General features: G+C 46.3%; 1 protein-coding gene across 4 annotated transcripts in view; it reads right to left on the reverse strand.

Moving 5' to 3' along the window:
- LOC135401746 (protein O-mannosyl-transferase Tmtc3-like) overlaps positions 1–23,209 on the reverse strand; it is a 131,706-nt gene that overhangs the window by 88,270 nt on the left and 20,227 nt on the right. For 2 of the 4 annotated variants that reach the window (XM_064634308.1, XM_064634309.1), the window contains exon 2: positions 217–414. The exons of 1 other annotated variant lie outside the window; for it this stretch is intronic. In XM_064634308.1, coding sequence (XP_064490378.1) covers positions 217–414 — 198 coding nt within the window. Of the gene's footprint in view, positions 1–216; positions 415–17,796; positions 17,833–23,209 lie in introns of those variants that run through there. One more of the 4 variants, XM_064634311.1, reaches the window with a different exon arrangement.

Consider the following 23,209-nt stretch of genomic DNA (forward strand, 5'->3'; position numbering starts at 1 on the left):
AACAATGTCACAGACATCCGCTCTGTCTGAAGCTCGCTCACTCAAGGGCTGCTGGAAGATAGCCAAGCGCGCCCTTGAGCGGAGGAAACAGAAAGAGAGGGGGGTCTTGGAGAAAGAAAGAGAGAGAGATGGAAGACTCCTCGGGATCCCTGAGTGTGGAGCGAGACTATGGCGGTTAGTCATGCAGAGGTGCAAGCAATTAGTAAGAAAGCCCACCAGGCAACGAGGAGGACCAGGCAGGAAACACCAAGCATCATCTTCAGGGTTAGTAGCAGGTTCAGAAGTAGCGCAAGCAGAGGAAGAGGGCCACCGGACATCCTCCTGGCAACTCTCCCAGGCGGAATCGTCGTCATCGCTTGTGAGAGCAGGCGGCGTTGCGGCCGTCGGTTCCTTTTCAACACCTCTTTCACTCACCTGGAAGACATCGCAGAAAAGACGAACGTCACCAAAAGTTAAAAATATGCGCTCAAAGTCTATCCAAGTAGCAATCAATCGTACTCCTAGATGCTTCTTGTTTACTGTATTCGAGAAAAAAAAAAGGAAGAGAAGGTCTTGACAGGCTTTTTAATTCGGGCTTAGCAGCGCGAAAGCACCTATGGCTCAAGAGGGACAAAGCGGGGTAGTTAGTACAAGTTCATATCCGCTTACTGCAGCAATTGACGTGGACAAGGAGTAAGAACATAAATGGGACAAACTCCTTGTCCGCGTCTATTGCTGCAGTGACTGCAGGTGGTTTGTCCCAATTAAGTTCTAGCTTCTTGTCCGTGTCTATTGCTGCAGTAAGCCGATATGAACACTTATGGCTAAATGTGGTATACAGATGTACATGAAGAAAAGACACCATGAAGACATGATAGACAGGGGAGACAAATATGCGTCCTGGGCCGACTTCAGGGGGATCATGTCGACATATGTCTGCAAGGTCTGTCGGGAAGCCCAGGGGTGATATTGGACGTCATCATACCAAGATACCATGCATAAAATTGTACATGACAGTGTCTACAGCTAAACACGTTAGACGTGTTGCACGTTCACATATTTATACAAGACCTTGGCAGTACAGTCGCCGCACAGCTCTCGACACTCGACACGAATGGCTGGGGCATACAACGAGGTTCGACAGATGGGTACATCCCGGTCTTTTAAAAAAGGTTTGTCGTATAAAAGGAACGACACTGCATTGCTCAACACGCGCTTGCCCACGACATTGCTAAACAAAAATGCATTACGTGAATTCGTGCCCTTTTGTATTGTGAAGCACCAAGTCCTGTTTCTTATTACTGCTCTTTTCTGTGCAGCTGCCCACGATATCACGTGACCATTTTCTTTCCTTTCCTAGTCTGGTTGATAATGAAAGTAACATCTGGTTTCGTTGAGAACCAAGAAGAATTCAAGCCGCACTCAGATCACATGGACAATATGCTGACGGTGCCCCGGTGATGTCAAACGGTTGTACTATGCCACTAAGTTGCTGGCGTATTCGACCTTGACAAAATTAACAATAAAATAAATGGTCCACGTATGAGGGTAATGTCGAAAGCTCAGAAGAATTCCGAGCCACCCTCCACTTCATATAACGTCCAATTGCCCAGCCACACCCCACATTCTTGCATCATCGCAGACATCGCCGGCATCAAATTCACTCGATCTAAGCAACAACCTTGGTCTTAGATCCATCTTTGCACTTCACACTCAATATCCTGCAAAGTTCCTGGCCAGACCATTTTGTTTCGCTTTGTATTTCGTCAAATGCTATCTACCATCCGGTACGCCGCCAATGTCGTTGATTTATTACTTTTTACTGATTTATTACTTTTTATTGATTTATTGCCCTGGCCAGCAGGTGGCGCCCCGCAAGCCGGCAGACGCTTCATTTATCTTCGCACCCCCTTCCTCTCGAGCCTTCGCCCGGGATCGTTTTCACCATTTTCTTTTTCTTCTCCTCTCTTGTTTCGTTTGATGCGGGAATGAAACAGGGTAATGCATACGGGATGTGACCGACAGGGCCATTTCTTATACGGCCACATTCCTTTGTGCTTCATGTTATGCAAATTGCGAACGTGTTGCCTCAGTCAAGTGGCAGTTTATAATCTTTACAAGAGATGCGGTGCAAATACGGTAGTGATGGCACAAGAATACATGTTATGAAAGCGGCGATATTTAATCGTCATATATTATTAGCAATTATAAGTCGTAAACAGGTCTTGCGACGGGGAAATCAGTGAAACCATTCAAGCATCCGGGAAAATCACTTGGAGAAATCGCCAGCATCGCTGAGCGCAATAATATGCATTGAGTATATTTGCCATGATTTATGAGAAACGTTCTGGATTTGTTAACGGTGTTCCACGGAGCTCCCCCGGCTGAATAATAGACCTCTCCCTAAACAAATGACGTCATGGTGTTCGACAGCGCCACCAATAGACCTCTTCCCGAGAAACGTCATCATGACATTGGTAGACAGACTGAAACCGAAACAAGTAGTTCAACTCTACCAAACTGGTGGCGCTGTCGAACAGTATGACGTCATTTGTTTACAAACAGGAAGAGGTCTATTTGGTAGAGTTGAACAACTCTCGAAGCTAGGGGCGAGCAAGGTCTCGCCCAAAAGCCACGGTCTTGATGGGATTACGATGGTCTCTGAAAGGGACGCGACCTTCGGTCCTACTTTTCTTTCAATAGGAGGCAGCGAACAAGTGCCCATTCGTGGAACCCGGCACTCCCCTTCCGATTTGTTTCGGTTTCAGTCTGTCTACCAACGTCACGACGACGTTTCTCGGGTAGCGGTCTATTCGTAAACAGGCGGCGCCATCGGAAAGTTTTCTTTTCAGTGCCGTGTATGCCAAAGGGAGTCTGGCCATTAGGAGGAGCCTAAAAAAGAGGCTCGACCTGTCAATCAAATTGAGCATTTTTCATTGGCTGCTGTTTCCTATGCGGGACGCCATGACACCAGATTTTTCCCGAAAATGGCGGCGTAGCTTGGAACGGCGAAGCGAGACTTTAATGATGAAAGATGGAAGTCACTGAAAAGGTTAGCCAGCTGTAGGACTCAAACCCACATCTTCTGGATTACCGGTCCAGGGCTCTACCAATTGAGCTAAGCTAACACACCTCCCCAGCGACTTCCAAGAGTGCGTCATCTGAAGGGAGAAACCAGCCACTCTCTCTCACTCATCCTCCTGTCACTCATACACACATTCATACAACGGGATCGACGCAAGCGGAAAATGGTAGATTTGGTAGCGGCTCAATTGGTAGAGCCCTGGACCGGTAATCCAGAAGATGTGGATTCGAGTCCTACAGCTGGCTAACCTTTCCAGTGACTTTCATCTTTCGTCGTTAATTCTTAGGCAATTTGAGGCTTTGTATGTATTTGTCCTTTCTATGTTGTTCTAGCCTCAGAACATCAGTTCTCTCGTGAGAATTTCATGACAATCTTGTTTTTTTCTTTTATTCACAAATTGCTCCAATTTTATTCCGTAAGTGTACATGCTGTTGCATGTGCATGTAATTATCTTGCATATAATCTATAAATTACGCTCCAGTGTGCGCCATAAAAACCTAAATAATCATCATCACGCTCCAGTGTCGATGTTTACGTGAAAAGAATGTGTTACGTCGTCTTTGGTAGGCCTATAGTAAAGACAGCGATCTATAGCAAATAGCAAGAAAAACGCTACGGATGGCCAAAAATTTGCATTTTATGACAGACTTTTATCCATATACACACCTTCCTTTGCAGGTTCTTGATTGAATCTTATGATTCGTAGTTAAAATACGTATAATACCGGCAGTCTGTTCCAACAACCGGTTCTGCGTGCCAATCAGCTCTGTTAGCAAGCATTTCTGCTCTTCTGTGTCTTCCCGAGATGCCCCTCTCCGTCCAATTGGCGTCGATAAAAGGGGCCGCAAGATCCATTCTGTTGGTATAGGTCGTCAGGAAATATCCTATTCAATCCAATCCAGTCCAGTTTCCCGAAAATGTCGGGACCTAGTGAGTACAGGTGATATATAGCTTGGGTAGCCTGGGATTAATAGCGACATATATTTTGGCTCGTGATTGGCCAGAGAGCTGAAAAAGTGGGTGGAGCTCCAGGTATAGGCAGGTCCCAGTAATGGCCGACTCCCTTTGGCATACACGACACTGGCTCAGTGAGCATCCCTGAGACATCGGCCAAGAAGCGATCGGCTGACTTGCATACTCAATGATGTGTCTGGACAACAACTAGAAGGACCGGACAAACATGCGTTGTCCCTCTAGTTCTTTTCACATCATGACGTTTGTTCACCAGCTGGCCTGCATCGACGCCATACTCTCATTTGCATACGCTCATTAATTAAATAAAAACTTTTACATTTTATTTCGGACGCTTTCGGAGCCTCTGTTTTGCCGATCGTTCGAGAAAAAATAAAAATAAAATAAATAATAATAAAGAAAGCGTCGAAACTTAGTGATTTTAACGGTAATTAATTGGTTTCGGATTACATTTTTCTTGCGCGGAGCAACGTACCAATGCGCTCTTTTGCTCAGCTATCCGGTTGCCGATTACGTGTTCATTCGCTTGGCTACGGAACAGCCGCTTAGCGTGCCTAGAGACCTAAAGACAGGGGAAAAAAAAACGTAAATATTCACGAAAAAAAGAAAAAAGAAACAGTTGTTTCCGTTTTTCTTTTTTCAGCCGCTCAAAAGTTAAAAAAAAGCAGCGCTCTGGCACGGATGGACTTTTAGTGGGTAACATCCTGTATATACATGTCAATAAACAAGTTACAGGCTGTAGTAACAGTATATGCATCATCTTCCTTTTTTTCCGAGGCCAAAATTTTCCATCCGAATACTTTATCGTGATGGTGACGTATGCACCGAAGCGTCTCTTCCGCCAGCAGGCGGTGCGAACCAGGCGGATGAATGCGTAATTGGACAAGCATACAAGCCGTACAATAATAATCTATATCGGACAGCATCGCAAGGAGATCATATTCTAATTTTGCCTTTGACCTATCGAGACCGAATATCAGTTTCAAACTAATGTATTCTCCAATTATATGAACCCCCCTTATAGGCAATGCCCTCTCAGAAACAAGGGAAGAAACAGAGGAACAACTACAGCTTGTAGTTCCCTAGATTCAAAGTACTTCTCATTTTAGTCGCCTGATTCTGAAATTTACTTATCGGTACTGCAAATATCCCTCAAACTTCGCACGAGCTTTCGTGCGTTTACGAAATGAAGTAACTAATGGCTGTGGCAAATGCGTCTCTATTCGTGTTCAATTTAAGAAGGAAAAGAAATGTAGTCCGTCAGCTCTCAAAATATTATTGCGCCGACGATAGGATGGTTGAACACAGTGAGGTCACGCTTCCTCCTTGCGCAGGATAATGTAATCCATCATACTCACTCTGCTTCCGTATTGGCTGACTGCGCTCCTGCCCCTACTGATGGCGCATGGTGGCACTGCAGTATTCCTCCTGGCGTGCTATTACGTCTACAACGGCGTATGTAGTCGACGGACTACATTTATTTTCCTTCTTAATTCAACGCGATTACAGTCCCCAAGTCTCTTTTTCTTTCTTATAGTGTAGGCCTAACAAGGTCCGACACTGCTCAACAATGGCTTACGTTACACGGCCCATTACACAGATTCGAATACATTGGCGCCTTCCACTTGATGTATGTTCTAGTCCTTTCCTTATATGCCTCCTTCGTGTCTTTGTTTCAAGGAGGAGTCAGATGGAGCAGCAATTACCATACGTGATGACACGCTCTTCAATGGATGCGAAAAGGAGTTGACTGCAGGTTGGGAAAATAAAGTGGCTGGCACCTATGTTGTTACTGTACGTCGCTTCTTGTCTCGTTTCTGACTCTCTGTTATTAGAGACTGGCAACCCGTAATTTTTTACCGGAGGAGGAGGAGGAAATAACCCGCTTAATAACACTAGTTACAGAAGGGATATGATTTACGCGGGCCGCTGATTATCGAGTATTTTGTGTCCGTACCCGCGAACCGCGATAATGAATTTAACCTTTTTGTCAATAACGTCATTGAGAAGCTGCAGTTGGATTCACCTATTAAGAAGCGCTACCAGCTGCCAGAGAGAAAGGAGAAGGAACTTGTGCGCAAAACTAGCACTTAACAAGCCTATATACTTCAATCGTCTACTACAGTGGTTCTCAACTTATGTTACCCGAAGGAACCCGTGGTCGTGCCACCACGACACTGCGGTAACTGTGTAGAGGTGGGTAAGACAAACTAGATGTCGTACGGCTAGCAAACTTTTGTTCTGTCATAACTGATTAGTTAACTGTGCAATTATAATTTATTTAATTGCTTATTGTTTCGTCGCAAGATGTCGCTTGATGTTTGCCGAATTCATTCAACTGTTTCACCATACTTCCACGCAGACAATTCGTTGAGGGTGGCCAGCAACAGATGCTTGTAAATCCTAAATCCACGTAGGCAGGTGAGTAGCTCCGACTTTCTTAGTGCTTATAATGCATTCGAAACATGAGAGAAAACCAAAAGCGCTGCTCTACTATATACCGTGCCATAGACTCTTAAACCTTCTGGTTGACGTCAACGTCTAATAGTTAGTTTCTACTTGCACAGAAGAGATGTCAAATGGTCGATGACGTCAAAGTATGTCTTTGTACTTCATTGTCTTGTCTTGTTTGAGTTTGTCTCTTTTGTCTTGTCTTGTCTTTGTACTTGTGTCACTTGAAGTATACGCAGCATGAACGCGACAGACTGCGATTGATTCGTTTGCTTTCGTCGCACGTGCCGTCTGCAATGAATGCGTTGCCTCTTTGAGACTATACGATTCCGTTCGCTGAGAAACTTATAAATCTCTATCAATGCGAAAACATGTCTTGAGCCCCCGATTGCCCGGACAGCACCATTTCGACGTTTTACATTGCATCAACTGCATACAGCCTCTGCATGTGTTCTTTCGCAGTAACCTTGCAGCGGAACAAACTTTCACAACACATTACCCATATGCAGCGTGCCTGTTAGGTTTGTGCCTTTCCCGTTATCATTTTTCGTTGCAGCGCGGGCTCCATTAATGTCTTTTGGGAGCATTGCAAACGCGGCACTGAGGACACTTTTCGTCAATCAGCCATTCGCGCGGCTTCACGAAGAGCAAGAAAACGAGCGGACACAGCTTATACTCAATGCTAACAGCGTATAGTTATACGTGTAGTTAATTAAAGACTCGTCGTTTTAGCTCGGTTGGACGAACAATGAAGTTTCTGTTGCCGTGCGACACGAACGTTAGAAAACGATAGCGTGTGTTTGTACAGCATTCATTTAACGACGTTGCTTCCGGTTGCTAAGGGAATGGCGACGACACGCCATCTATAGCAACCGCGGGTCAATACAAATACTGTACTATACAAAAAGGGAGTATCGGCTCGAATATGGCAGAGCGCCTTAAGAAGTAGTCCCCTGTGTTACACGCGACCCATCTGGCCTGGGCCATATGTCCAGATCCACTGCTAGAGAAAAAAAAATAAAGGAAAAGAAACTAAACCATCTGGCGGAACATCCTGCCTGTTCTCCACCCCCGAATATCCGGAATCTCTTACGCATATTCTCTGGCTACGTGGCCGAAGACTAGTCAGTGTTGGGTACGTGGTCACCCCCACGAGGTCTCTGACAGCAGCACACATTCTGCTGGACAACAAGTCCTGCCAGGGGCCAGGGGTCATTCGTACATCTACATAGGCCCCGCGCTATGCGCATGAGAGAAAGAAACGGTAGGAGCCACCTAAGATGGGAAAACAAGGGGATGCGTCACAATTTTCTCTCGTAATTGCAACTTAGGCCTATGCCCTCCAATGTCACGTGACCAAGCCTCTATTCTCAGAGGGGGCGCTGTGGTGAAAAACATAAAGCAACGTGAGAAAGAGCTCGCCATTGTCGGCCTCAAAGAGGTAGGCAACGTCACGACTAACTTTCGGAGGGGAATGTGCGTCCTGGGCCGACTTCTAAGGGCGTCTGAGGAAAACCCAGAAAAAATCTCAGCCGGCACCGGGATTCGACGTGACATGGCCAGCGCGCTAAGCACTGAGCCACGCAAGTGCAGCTATTGTGGTAGCTTATTTGAGAGCGATCCAATGAGACCGTTCTACTTGCACGATGCTTATTGCCTCCTCTCCCTCATTCGCTACGTGGATATATAAAGTCAGAATTGGTCCGCTACTGCGATTCGCCCATCTGTGAATTCGAGAACTCGCAAATGATTGCAGTTAACTTAGAAACTGAATCTGTAGACAAAAAGTTTCTTTTTTTAGTTCCGTGAAGGAACTCTGGCTATGAGCGGCGTACAGTCGTGGACAGATGGAGAGAGGACAGCAGCGTCCTGGGCCGACTTCGGGAGGAACTGTGCCGACATTCGTCTGGAACGTCTTGGGAATAGACACAAAGTGCAACACACTTTCCAGAAAATCATTCTTGAGGAAAATATGGGACCGTTTTTCGCTTTATTTCCCGCGGGGACGTTTAAATCACTTACTCGCATGGCTACGACCTCTGAAAGCACGATCGTGATGATTGGCTGACTCTTAATTGTTACGTCACGTGGACGAGTAAGAAGGCTTTCTCTATCTAGGTGGTATAGGCAGCACCTGCTCTGCAGTAGAATTTCTCTGGAGGAGTAACACTGTTAGGAACACGAGGAAGCAGCGCAAGCACGGGACGATTGAGGTACACACAAATTGGCGCTGTCCGTGTTACAATGTAGCAACTTGCCCACACTACAGTATGTGCCGTTCAGTTTTTGTCCTGAAACTGATGTCCGTTTTTCTCCGGATAGCGCGAGATCCGGTTAAGTTAAGTACGATAAGACGGGGCTCGACTGGTTTGTCACTAGGTGTGTGCGAATTATTTCAAAACCGAAGCGAATACGAAGGGAGTAGTTGAATAACCGGATTGGATACACGTGTACGAATATAAACGTGCGTATGCTGTCATGTATATTCATACGGATCAGAATATCAAGTTAGTGCTCACTTTCTTTTATGCCCTTTGTGCCGCTTTCAGCCTTGCGTGTGCAGCTTCGCAACTGTTCCAGAAAGTTGGAAATGTTGAAAAGGTGACCATCACTCACATCGTTCTCATCATCACATCATGGATCATGATGTGATGCTGAGTGATGGCAATGATGTGACGTGATGTTGGGGTTGACGTTGAATGGTGATAGATATAATGTTCAAGTCGAATTATGAGTTACGAAGTTGAAATTAAAAGTTCAACTCGTAGGTTATGATGCTGATTTCAAATGATGGGTTATGATGGCGATGTGATGTGATGGGCTGTGAGCAAGGCCCATGATGATGCGATGTACGTACCTACGATGACGGTACCTATATGAAATCGACCTACGGTCTGAACATACATGAACCAGAGAAAGAGGCACAACCAGTCAAGATGATCGCCTGCAAACTTCTCTCCCCACAACTGTAAAGCACCCTGTCAGATTTCTTCCAACTATATCTGCGCCCCAGAATGCTATCCGCTCGCCCGAATTCCATACCATAGGACCGAAATGGGGTTCCCTAACCGTCATACACGTCAGGCTCCAACAGAAAGAGAAGATGAAGAAGAAAACGCGATCCTTAAAGGGAATGTGAAAGGACGATTTCCACAACAATGGGAGGCGCATATTATATTCTTACTTCACAGGCGAAGTGAATGCCATGTCGAACGATCGGTGACTTTTATAGGCGTGGCGGTCAATACCATCAACGCTATCTTCTGCCAGCGGTGTCAGGCGACAAAGACCTCGAGGACTGCGCTGGGGGCAGCTGAGGCGGCCTGGCACGAGCAAAGTTTCGCCCTTCGTGTTGTTCCGATTTAAAATTCGTCCTGCTTTCGTATAGACGGCATGATAAATATTTTTTATGGACGTGCCTGCCAGGTAACTCTTGGCAATGACGTGTCCACGGCCATCGATTTTGTGGAATCTAACGTGCAATCAGGGACATCGTCCAATTCGGCAGACCTATATAACGAGTATGCAAGGTAAAAACCAGCGGTAACATACGGACGAGAGACGAAAGAACGAGGAAAGATAAAATGTTTGCAAGGCTCCGCAGCGCCACCTGTACAATGTAGGAAATGCAACAATCAAGGACGAAAAAAGCTGCAGGTGGCACTGCGGAGCCTTGCAAACCTGTCATATTTCCTTGTTCTTTCATTAAATCCGTTGTGGTGTCTTTCGTCCGTGTGTTACCGCTGGTTGTACCAACAGGGCCAGCTACGTACCATTCTCAGGTATGCAAGTAGTAGTCTCTCGCTGAAAGTCTACTGATGATACCCTTGTTAACGAGTCTTCCGTGTTATGAAGACAGCACAACGCACATGCGTTCGGTTCGTAGAAAGTAGGCGATTAATACTCCGACGTAATGATAGGGACCTACGGGTCGAGACCTCTCTGACTGCTGCTGGCAAAAGAGGTCAAGCCAACGGAGAACTCGACAGCTAAGTGCCTCGAAATTCGGGACATGAGGCAACGGTCAACGGGTTCTTTTCGTGCACTTATTCCAATTCTCTCGACCTTGCAGAACGGCTGGCTGTTTTTGATTGAAGGCATGAAAACAAGAAACATGACGCCTGTTCATCATACACGAATTTTCTTTTTTAGCTCCGGGATGGCGCCGCGAAGCAACTGTGGCTATAAGAGGCGTAGAGATGAAGAGAGGAAGGAGTGGGGGACAGGTATGCGTCCTGGGCTGACTTCAAGAGGAACTGTGCCGACATTCGTGTGGAAAGTCTGCCGGAAAACCTGAGACAGCACAGCCGGTGCCGGTATTCGAACCCACCACCACCCAACCCTCTTGCGGAGATGCCGCTGGTACGAACACAGACTAACGAATGACGCTCTCTATACATCGCTGTACAAATCTCCCGGACAAAACTCGGTCCAGCCTAAAAACTTCCTGGCTAGCCGACGTGAGGGCGCTGTGTGGCACACTTTTACTTTCGTTTTCGTTTTCTTGCATGCAAAATCTCTCCCGAGGCAAATAGCGTTGACCCCATAGTGTTCAGACAAGTAGATTTTTTATAATCCGATTTTTTTTCACGATAAGTGAAACACCTTGTACAGCTCCGATCAACTTTAATAATAACACTGGAAACATTTCGGTCTCATTTCCCAGCGCGATAACAGCGCCACCCTTGGAGAACTGGGGGAATATTAAGTGAACAAAATCCTCGCGTTAAACTAACAGAATAATTTTGTTCAATTAAGATTTCCTCATGGTCCCAAGGGTTGCTGTAATCGCGCTCGGGAACGAGACCACATTACTATTAGGGTTGGCCGGAACTGTACATGTACGGCCTCATGAGAGGGGACAGCGTCTATAGGGCCGGTTTCAGGGGTAAATGCGTCCATATCAACCTGGAAACTATGCCGGAAAACCCGAACAATCCTCAGTGAGCATACATAATGGTAAGATTCGAACCTACCACCTCCCAGTCTTCAGAATGGCTTCGGGGCGTCTATCAAGAAGCGGATGTTGCGAGACTTTCGATGCAATTTAAGACACACGGCGTCCCGTCGCCATTCGCGCGCCTTCCTTCCTCCAATGCACCCCTCTCGCGCAAACAGAGGCGTACATATTCGCGAACCAAACGTAATTACCATCGTCCCAGTGAAATATTCGCGTCTGCACCTGCCGCAATAAGCCGGACAGGGATATAGCCCTGCACAAACTGCGAAACTATTCTGCGCGAAGAGTACGCAGAAATTACGTTCCGGAACATTCGTTTAAGCTTATACGAAAAAAAAACACGAAAGCACTGTGGCAGCGCGGATTGTGTTATCATAAACAGCAGGTGCTGATTGAATTCTGACGGTCGGCACGGGCGGGTTAAAACCCAGATCACCTTCGAGAAGATGGTTCTCTTGTTCAGACAACGTGGCACAGAACTGGCTGTTTAAAAAGCCTCAACTTCGGCTCTATGACTAATCCGTGTTTTGCAACGCCTGGAAGCTTTTTCTTTGTCTTGTCGTGTTCCGTGAGGTGACACGCGCTTGTTTTGAACGGTGCTACGATATGGACAGGAGAGCACACCAAAGTTCCAGAGCTACACTTGCAATGTCTCTAAATCAGCCGTAGACTCGTGCTGGATATAGTTTGAGATTATAATTATCTCAGAAGATGAGCCATCATGCTGCACCACTGCGCGTGTTGATGTGTATTTCAAATAAACATTCGTTCATTCATTTTGTTAGAGGTTAGCGTCTCATTGGGACTTACTGGACCATTCACATGATTAGATGGTCCTACCTATCCATGAAAGGTTTTCCATCAAGCCATCGTACATTCCTGGATGAGCCACCAAATCACCATACGCTGTGGTGATCCATCAAGTCATCATTCATTCTGGTAGAGCCATCAAACCACGAGACAATCCTAGTGGTGCACGAAGCAACCACGCCGGATGATTTGATCGGTCATAACTACGGGCTTGTCATGGCTCATCAGAAACCTAACCTGATGGTTTCTTCAATGAGGTCTCGACGTCTGTGCGACAAAGCTGCTTGGACGATGGTCAAATCTAACAATTGCCCTATAAAAGGAAGCGCTTACTGGACGATGCTGGGCTTCGGTTCTCAGTGTGAGGTTCGCCATCACACCTTTAATCAAGTTGCCTATAGTAATTGGGTAGATTATCTCCCGTTACCACGAAACATGGATTAGAAGTAACCGGAGGAAAAATACAAAACAGGGATTCGTAATTGTTTCTGAACGTGGAAAGTGGTGTCTTAGGGATGCTGTATACTACGAAGGAGCCCATTGAGGATACAAGACAGACCGATTCCAAAGGGCAATGAGCTTTCTGTATAGCGGAAAATGGCACACTGTGCTCGGATGCTTCTCAGGGATGTACAGCATGATTGAAAAACGCATTTGTACGCATCTGTAACGCTATACTTGGAATGGTAGCCTAGTCATTACACATGCGCGTTTGCGGCTATGCTATTACTTCACAGCGCGAACACATTTACGCTTAAATTTACCCAAATGCACGTATTACGCGGATATAAAATTTCATTTCCCCCATTTTCGAAGCACTTGGAAACGAAATTCTCAACGATAACCTCGCTGGGCATCCATCACCGCCTACAACGAATCCACACTGCGCTCTAATTCCAACTCGGCACGATAGCAGAGACTCTTACAAATGTGCTCGTACCATTTCTCATTTCCACAATAGCGGGAAAACACTTGTTCACAAATTCTCCAACACGCATTACGCAAAACCTCTCTGCAATTTCTCCTCGGAAATCGTTTCTCCTAAAGCGCTGCTCATATCACAAACAAACAAAACAAAACAAAAAAATCAATCTGCATTGTGTGTGTTCCCTTGATTCAACCCTTCCGTCAGCCAACACATAATGAAAAGCCTTCTGGTCGGCAGACGAGGAGAAAAATCCAATTAAGGCTACATCTCCCCAAGCGCAGCTTAGAGTTTTCCCACGTACCCCGTATGCTATATGTGCCATTATTATTGGGTGAAGATAGCACTTGTGTATGCGCATTTCTTATAACCATGGCGAAAGCAGGGGTTACACACACAACGCTGCGCAAGACCTTGCTTGCCTCGTAGATTTTTCAAAACAAATTGCATCAACGGATCCGGAGCACAAATAACTGGCTGAGGACACGTAATAGTGGAAGGTCCACATTTCATTGACGGTGCAAAAATATAGAAACAACAACAACAACTTTATTTTAATGATGATGGTTGGAGGATTTCATCACCAGGGGCGGTACTCTGCACCCCATTGCTGGCGGTAATCAGTAGATTATCACAGAAGGATAGAATGGGATATGCGTACAACTACAATCAATACTATACAATAGATAAGGAAAATAGAGAATAGAGAAGGTAGTCCTGAAGAAGTCATCGAATTTCGCGCGGCGTAGGCAAGAAACTTTTGCAGGAAGGCGGCGTTAGAAAGAATGACGCCAAGTAATAAATGTTATTCCTTGAATCTGAATGGCTAATTCCTGTCTCCGGCACTTACTAGGCAGTTTTAGTAGTCACCGTCAGGGTCAGCGGAACCGTGAAATTATCGTAGCGAACCAGAACCCACGGTAGCGCGCACTACTCAGAGTCTTATTCGATGATTCGTAGATGCGGCGCTTCGAAGGCGACGTTATCACCACGGGCATAAGAAGACAGGCAGACGAGAGAGAGAGAGAAAGACGAAAAGCGCCTGTGGAAGCGGAGCTCAAGTTAGGAGAGATGGGCAAAAAATAACGGCAAACTTTGGAGTTTTTGGCGCTTTGGCGACACACTTTGCATAGCTGCAAAGAAACATAGTTGCAAAGTTGTTTTGTATAGCAAACTTTGGCATAGACAAAGACGCGGCTTTCATGCCTAGCTCAGCTGGATTCTCTATCAGTTTGGTATCACAGATTATCTTGCACCGCCTGGACCCCTGTAGCATCCCCCCCCCTCCCAATACCTGCCGTAATGGCCCAGGAAGCCTCAAACGCCAGAAGATACCGGTATAAACCCGTCCCCCGACCGAATTCCACCCCCCCGGGATTAAAACCGTGTGCACCATACATGTCTATATTGTAAGGTCAAAACGGTGCAAGAAAAGTGTTTTTAGAGCCTACAGTGTTGCTCGCATAGATATGTTGTAGGAGCACGGATTTCGTTATTCCGACTCATTTTGCGAAAACGACGTTGCTGGCAAACTACTTCTGAACAAGAACACGATATCCAATTAAAGCGCCAAGCGCAGCTTCGAGCGTTCCCACGCACTGGCGATGTACGCGATGACAGCGCCATGGGATTGCACTCACGCTTTGTTACTCGCTCGCCGTCCGCATCGAAATAGGCATCGTTACATATCTGGCACGTCGGCACAGTTGTTTCTACTTTTGGTACGGAACGCAAATCCCCTGAGATTCCCACGAGACTTGTGCTATGCGTGTGACGGTCGTTGTTTATATTGTTTGCAGCCGATATCGCCAGCAGAGCTGCTCGCCTGCAATTAACGCGAAGCCCTTTCTTTCTGGATTCCTGTCGGCTGTGGTTAACGATGATTGTGAAAGAAGAAAAGCGTCGAATCTTCGTAGCCGCCGGGTGACTTGGTTGTAATTAAAAGAGCCACGTCTGCAGCTGTGCCTTATAATACTGCACTGGGTGCGTAGAGTCGAGCGAAGGAACTTACCCTAAAACTATGGCTTTAGATTTTTTTATTCCGTGTTAGCGCCGCGAAGCAACTGTGGCGGCGTACAGATGTGGGTAGATGGAGAGAGGACAGTTGGTATGCGTCCTGTGCTGACATTCGTCTGGAAAGTCCTCGGGAAACCTCAGACAGCAGAGCCGGTGGTACATTTTGAAACCTCCCCCTGTCCACATCTCATAGCCAGAGTTGCTTCGCGGTGCTAACACGGAATAATAAAAAAAGTGGAAACCAACAGTCTTGAGCAAGACCTTGGCTGCCACCGTAACACGCTCGGCCGTGGCGGTAAATGTGAATCCTTCATTGTCGTGAGCATAAAAGCAATCTCAAAATACTGGGGGAATTTAATGGCGCGGTACAAGCTCCTCTACGAGTAAAAGCCACCTCCATTTTTGTTTTACTGTAGTGGCTTATCCGATACTCCGGGTGTCACCCTGGGATATTCATGGCTCTAATCTGATCCTGGTACATCATATTATCAGCCTCGAATACTCTTAGCCATCCCCACCTGGGACACTCTGAGTCATTCGAGCGTCACGCAGGGTAATCCCAGGGTGGACCACAAACATCATGAAATATTCTCCGTCATTCCAGCACCTGCGTGCGCCATAGCAAATTTAAAATGCTACTTCCTAATAATATTCGACGCTGACGTCACACTTAAATAATTTACGTCACAGTGTACAGATAGACGTCTTGAAGGAGCATCAATGAAGACCGCCAACTACCAATGCCGAGCAAGGCATTGTTCGTCAACTATTGAGGTCTAACTCATTAACGTAACAACTTGGCTAAATCTCATCTCATCCTCGGCCGTACAATTCAGCGTATCTCAGGTAACTATACAATGCGATGAAAACACCCCTTCTGACAGCACGCAGACTTGCCAAACACACTCGAACAAGGCGAGGCAGAAGTCCTCGTTTAACCTTACGCAACGTCAACATTAGGCAAACCTCTCTACATCAGACTTGAGCCACTAAACCACCTCCAATCCCTTTATACCACAAACACATAGCACCGTCATACTGAAAAAAAAAAAAAAAAACGAATTAACAACATTTACACTGGTGTCTTAATTACAACCAGACAGGTTTCGAAATGCTTTTCAACACGCAGACGACAGAATGTAATCCCGGAGCAGACGCCACGCAGTGCATAAGCCGACTTGAATCGGCACACTGTAAGATCTATTCAGGGGAACTCTGTCGATGAAGCAAGGCGTCAGAATTCCTAAAGAGTTGGTACGCAAGCTGTCAGCAGCAGAGACGACTGCTTAGACGTTCGACGTGTCAAACGCCCACCGCTCGAGGTCGCTCCTTCATTTCCATCGAGGTCCGCCTTCGCTCGGTTGTGTACTTTGCCTGCCAAAACAATACCTCTAATTTCCCTACATGCCGCAGATGAGTCGGAGCTACAACTGGATTTAGAAGTGCGTGCGGGCTACGATACACTTTCAAGAGTTGCTGCAAAGTTCGCAATTTCAGCACTCTCTACTTGCTCTGTGCAATTGCTTGTGCGCTCCCTCCGTACGTGTGTACATATCTGTGCCTTAATGTTCCTTTTAGAATTGTAACGTACTACTACAGCCACGAGGCAAAGCTTAAATGCGGCATGCACGTGCGTCATACGTGTTATACACACACATGGTGGTTGCACCTATTTGCGTACTAAGTGAAAATAAATAAATTGCGGCTGCTGTGAGGTTAAAATAGTGGCAACTTGGGGAAGTTAGTACATTATCACAAGTAGTAGTTTATACGGGACCGCAAGATCGCACGGGGGGGGGGGGGGGGGGTCTGGATAAACCACTGATCACAAAGAGTACACAGCAGCGGGTGTCCCGTATCTTTCTGTCCGTGCTTGTTGTTTATCGTTGTATACTGCCTGTGCTATAAGGTTTTGGACCTAGATGCTCTAGGTATTCGTAATATCCCCGTACTTGTCCCAGAGGTCATCTACAAACCCATAAAACTGCGACTGCACAGAGGAATGACAATGTGTTGTCGATGTTCGCGACGTTCCAATTGCCGAGGGGCCTGTAGATATGGCAACATTGGAAAGAGAATGATACGAAGCAATAAATGATATCAACTACAATGTGAGAAACACTACTGTGTCCTTTCAATATTCTCCCCCTTCCTTCTAATAACCGTCCGAACTCAACTCAGCGTGAGACTCAACAAGCGTGCTATCCGACGCGATCACATATCTAACGCTTCACTCCTTCACTCTAGCCCTTCCAACCTTCCACTTAGAGTATACATGTTCTTAGAGACCCTTGAACGAGTACTACACTTCACTCCACTGAGCTCGAGCTGCGAAAAATAATGCGGAGGAAGAAAAAGAGAGAGAGACGCGATGCGTGAAGCGAAACGAAAACAGCAGGACGCACGGGAGAACCATGTCATCCGTGAACATATACAGAAGCATACATATATAAAGAGTGACAGAAGCGGTAAACGAAGCGACAGTGACGGGTCCAGCGAACACGACGCTGGGCAACATGTGTCACTCCTGCGTATAGCAAAAAGATGCGCATATGCGAGAAAAAACGTCAAAGACGAGAGGACATCCTTACAGCTTACACGTATGTGCAGGTCGATCGTGTTTATCTTGTCGAGGTTCAAATGCCGGCTGCTTTACGGATTTGAAAGCTGGAGAAGAAAGAAATAAACAACTGTCATGAAACAGTGTCGAAACGGGTTTTTATGCTCCCCTGTCGGTCTATGCGACTACAAATGAGCATTCGTATGTGGGAAGGATATCAAAGCTAAGCATCGTTGGAGTCACTATTAGCAACCAAAATACCAAGAATGAATATCAGTTATGGAATATCAACTATTAAAGAAATCATTTCTCCAACAGATCGCTCATATAATTGACACAGCGTCTAGCGCTGCCTTTACCTTCAAGCTAAAAGTTCCTAATGCTTAACTCGATCCCAGTACCGATAGAGGCGAGCAGCGCCTGTCATGCGCCCCCGCAAATCCCAACCCCAAATGATCCCTCGATCGTGCTTCGCGATTCTGGATGAACCACCGCTTTTTGGGTCACTTCAGGAAAGACACGACAGACTTTCAACACGGGCTTTATTATAACATCTCTCTACCTAGCTACCTTTCACTCTCCCGCTGTATCATGCGACATAATTTTGTCCAGGTCCCCCAAGGTCGCCATTTTCCCATGTATTTGTTCCTATCCCGATGCGTGCAACGCCGGAGGCCGCCCTTAGATACCCCATTGTTACCAGACGTTGGCTTGCGTTTGATTGAAGCGCGCTAAAGATCCAGTTGAAGCCCAATCCAAGCCAGGCCAAGTCACCGAAGGAGAAATGGACGACTGCGCCTGCGGCGCCTGGTACGACAGGTACGCTATGTGATGCACGCAGCCGTGCACTAGATCCTTCCGATCGCTCAACACGTTTAAAAACGGGACCAAAAAGTGAAACACGACACAGAAAGTTGTTATACGCGTTTTATTTGGACATATAAAGACTAGATTCATTCGCAGAAACAACAAAAACATTTTGCCGCTAAAGTGATCCGGAACGGCAACAGTGGGGTATCTAGTGGCGGCCTTCTTTGTTGCACGCTTTTCCGAGGTGAGTCTGAGGGACCTGATTTTGTCAGCCCTGGTTTTTGATTTAGGTTATGCGGAGACAAAACGTTGTATCAGGATGGCCGAGCGGTCTAAGGCGCTGCGTTCAGGTCGCAGTCTGGTTCTCCGGGCGAGTGTTCGAATCCCACTTCTGACAATTTTATTTCTTTTTGACATTTTTCTTTTGCCTGGGACCAAATATTATGGAGGTCCATATTTTATGGAGGTATTATGTGTGTGTGTGTGTGTGTGTGTTTACAATTTGATCGGGCACTCCCAGCCAAGTACAGCTGTTTCGTCCTACTTGGGACTCGTCAGCCTAGCGTAGGGAAGTGACACAATCTTGGGTCGCCGCTAACATTGACGTCTCAAATTGTAAACATATGCTCAACGTGCAGCTACAGAGCTTCGGCTATTTTCACTTTGTATATATGTATATGTATATATATATGTAGTGAAAAAAAAATAGCATAGGCTCTTTGGCTGCACGTTGAACATATGTTTGTAAGTCCCAAACGTCACCACACCAGCATTGGACAGCTGTTTCGGCCTTAGGCCTTCACAAAGGCCGAAACAGCTATATATATATGTATATATACTCATTGAACGATGCGACAGCACCAGAGGACACGTGTTTCGCCGTGTTTGCGGCTCGTCGGCCCTGGATAGCTGCGCATCGTTCGGGATTGGCAAACCAGGGGTCACTCAGCGAGCGATATACACCTGGGAGGGTGACTGAGCACTCCTCAATGCCACAGTGCAAGCCAGTGAATTATAAAGAGGGGGGAAAAGCCATTAAAAAAATAAGTAAATGATGCTAGACGTGTTTATATATATATGTTTGTAAGTCAAACGTCGCTATGCCAGTACTGGACAGCTGTTTCGGCCTTCTTGGGCCTCATCAGCAGTACGCAGCCACTAAAGGCACCAGAGGACACGTGTTTCGCCGTGTTTGCGGCTTGTCAGCTCTGGGTAGCTGCGCATCGTTCGGGGCAAAGCAGGGGTCGCTCAGCGAGCGATATACACCTGGGAGGGTGACTGAGCGTCGCGAGACATTGACGTCTCGCCGAGACGCACTGTTAGCGCCGACCCAAGACCGTGTCACTTCCCTACGCCAGGCTGACGAGTCCCAAGTAGGACGAAACAGCTGTATACTCGGCTGGGAGTGCACGGTCAAACTGTAAACATATGCTCAACGTGCAGCTACAGAGCTTCGGCTATTTTCCCTTTGTAAATATATAGAGTTGAAATAAATGGGAGACAGAAGACGAAAGTAGGGGAAGTAACAAAAAAGGGTTTATTAGAACTTAAAAATTATAAAAGTTAGGGAGGATGTCTACGTTACGGCGGGAGCTCCGCCTTCTTCGGGACGAAATAGCTAAAATAGCGAAATATATATACGAAACAGACGAACTTCGCTGTTAGTGATCACGGCGGGAAATGGAATTTAGGAAATACGGCGAAACAGAGTAGAATAGAGATTAGAGCGCCGGCTTGTTGGGATATCCCAGATGATCCCAGAAGATGCCGCCAGTCTAAGAGGCGAAGCAAAGGTCGCTCGTCTACCGAACGGATTTCGGGTATATGAACTCACTGCCGGAATAAAACAGGGTATGCAATATTGCAATGCGTCATTTCCCCCCAATGTGGCACATATAGGATGTCTATACTGTGTTACAGGTAATGGTACAGGTAGACCAGTCAAGTCAAATAGGGTTTATTCACTGACGTCACCTCGCCGCCGTACTGTAGGTCCCTCCAAGTTATGTTCCCGCATTCGTTCGCTGCCATATGTTTTTTGGATGACTATAAACGCCGAAAACATGGAAATTGCTTGGATATACTACAAATCACACAGCGCAATAACTTTGAAGCGCCAAGTATGCGGTGAGTGCGATATGGGTAACGGCTTGGATGGGACCTACAATATGGCGGCCGATGGCAGCAAATCTGACTGCTAGGATGACGTCACGCGAATAAACCCTATAGAAGAGAAGGAGAGCGCGCATCATAGGGAGCAACTGGTCACACATGCTAACACATACCAACTCACATAAGAGATGCCAACTTGGAACTTTGTTATCATTAACTACGACGTTGAGAGGAAATGTTAACGAGGGAAGTGCTCGAAGATACGTTGCACTTATGCTTTTTAGGAGTGCTGAGTTATGGTAGCCCCGGTATGTAACCATCCATCGATTCCCATTATTGTCTAGCCATGCATAGAGCTGCATTCAAACATTCCACACCTCCGCTCCCGGAACTCTTCCATCCAGACAGCGTTGTACTATGACGCTGTTCAGATATCGTCGACATATTGCAACCTGTGCAAGAGGCTTCTTCGCCACTTCTAATTATACGCACAATCAGGGTCAAGTGTCACGCACAGACTCCACTCACGGGCAGCGTACAGACACTCCATTTGCGAGACAGATGGCGCCATTAGCACCCCCCTTCGTCCCTAAATTCGGCTATGTTACTCTTTCTATCCCGCATTATTATCGAGAAGTTTCCTCGGTTTTCCGGACACAGTGGGTTATTAGTAGAGCTTCCAGGAGACGGTAATGTGCGGTAATGTAACCGTACGCTGCGCTCAATATTAGGAACAACAATAGCTTTATCTTACTAATGACTCGGGTGTTTCGTTGTCCAAGTCAAAGAATGTTACGAAATTTTCATATAAGAGTGAATTTTTGTAAAGCTGTTATTTTCGCGCGTACGTGAACAGTGAACAGACATCAACTGGTCTTTTTGTCCATAACGTACATACAAAACGAATGAGACGTGGACAACAGAAGTAGTAGTATTAAGAGAAAGAGAAAAAGGGGTATTTCTTATGAATTAAACTACAGTAGTTACTTAAAAAGCGCTAAGGGAAATTTACATTTAGTCTACGTTACGGCGGAAGCTCGGCCTTCTCTCTTAAGCTCTTAATGTTTTTGTCCTGATGAAGGCGAGGTTTCCGCCGTAACGTAGACTGAATATAAATTTCGCTTTTTGAGTAACTAATTTAATTCATAATAAATACGTTTTTTCTCTTAATACTCCTACTTCTGTTATTATCATTATTATTTTGGAAAACAAAGCTTTACCCAGCACAAAAGAACACGTAGAGCAACTTGGCAGCGCCCATCAGTGGCCTGCTTGTACGTAACGAGGAAATAGCACGTAGGTAAATCACGTCGTACGGGTCGTGTTTGCCTTTTTCCTACAGTAACAGCCAGTTGGCATTCGTTCAGAGGACGTTGGTGCTGCATGTGAGTGTTCAAAGATGGTGATTACCCTCCCATCTGGCGGTGGAGTTGTGCTGCTGCTACTGTTCTACGTGAGGCCCTTGTTTTCCATTTTTTGTGCCATCTCATCAGGGCTGGTCACAAACTCCCAGACTACGAAACACGTAGCATCTCTTATAGTGCAAGGAACGAGGACACAAAGCGTGACCAACTAGCGGAACCACACAAATAGCAAGAGGAAGCGATTTTTTTTAAATTCCGCGTTGTCACCGCGAAGCAGCGCTGGCTATGAGCGAATGTGCAATCCTGGACAGATGGAGAGAACAGGAAGCGGGAGTGGGAGGTAAAAAATCACGTGACGCGACACGTCCGACAAAAGGGAAAACTGCATATAACATCAGGAATAAGATTCAGAAGCAGCTTGCAAGGTTTTGACCCAACAGAGCTGTTGAAGCACTTTTTATTTCATAACCGTCTCGCTGTTTTATACAACAGCAACGTGACACTGGTGATCTCAGTCACACGAGTTTTGTCCTCTACAGTTGATATATTCCTCTTCAGCAATGTTCTTGATGCAGAGGGTGTACTAAGGACGAGCTCAACCCATAAATGACACTCTTAGAATGCGCCTTTCGATGTTGCATAAACAGCACCTTCAGTAGCTTGCTGCCGCGTGTACGAGACGCAAGGACAGCATCTTGCGCAGGTTTTCGTGCGCATCTGACACCTTCTCGCCGGTGGTTGTCATCTTTTTTGCCATGTTCGAGATGAGTGGGAGACCATATTATATAGTCGCAGAACTAGGACCGTACTGTAGACTCCGAAGCGATATTTCCTGACTTGTGGGATTGTTCGCATGGTCTGGCAGGCACGCACAGCAATCCCCCTTCGGGTGGAGTTGTTCTCGCAGCATGTTATAGTTGGAGTACGTGTAAAGGGGCCTACCTCCATAGGCAGATTCCCTACTTGATGACAATAATACGCTCCCCGTTTACAGTCTCACCTAGGAAGCGTTGTTATCCAGTATGTAAAGTGTTTCTGTCAGCGCGACTATACCTCCAAAGGTAGCTCTCCTATTCGACACACATTTCCCTACACACACTTCTCTGTCTGTCATGTCCTTCTGACTGCAACTCCAAGTGCTCTGTGACACTCCTCTGTATTGCAA

This window comes from Ornithodoros turicata, chromosome 7, assembly GCF_037126465.1.
Source record: "Ornithodoros turicata isolate Travis chromosome 7, ASM3712646v1, whole genome shotgun sequence".
NCBI classification, from domain to species: domain Eukaryota; kingdom Metazoa; phylum Arthropoda; class Arachnida; order Ixodida; family Argasidae; genus Ornithodoros; species Ornithodoros turicata.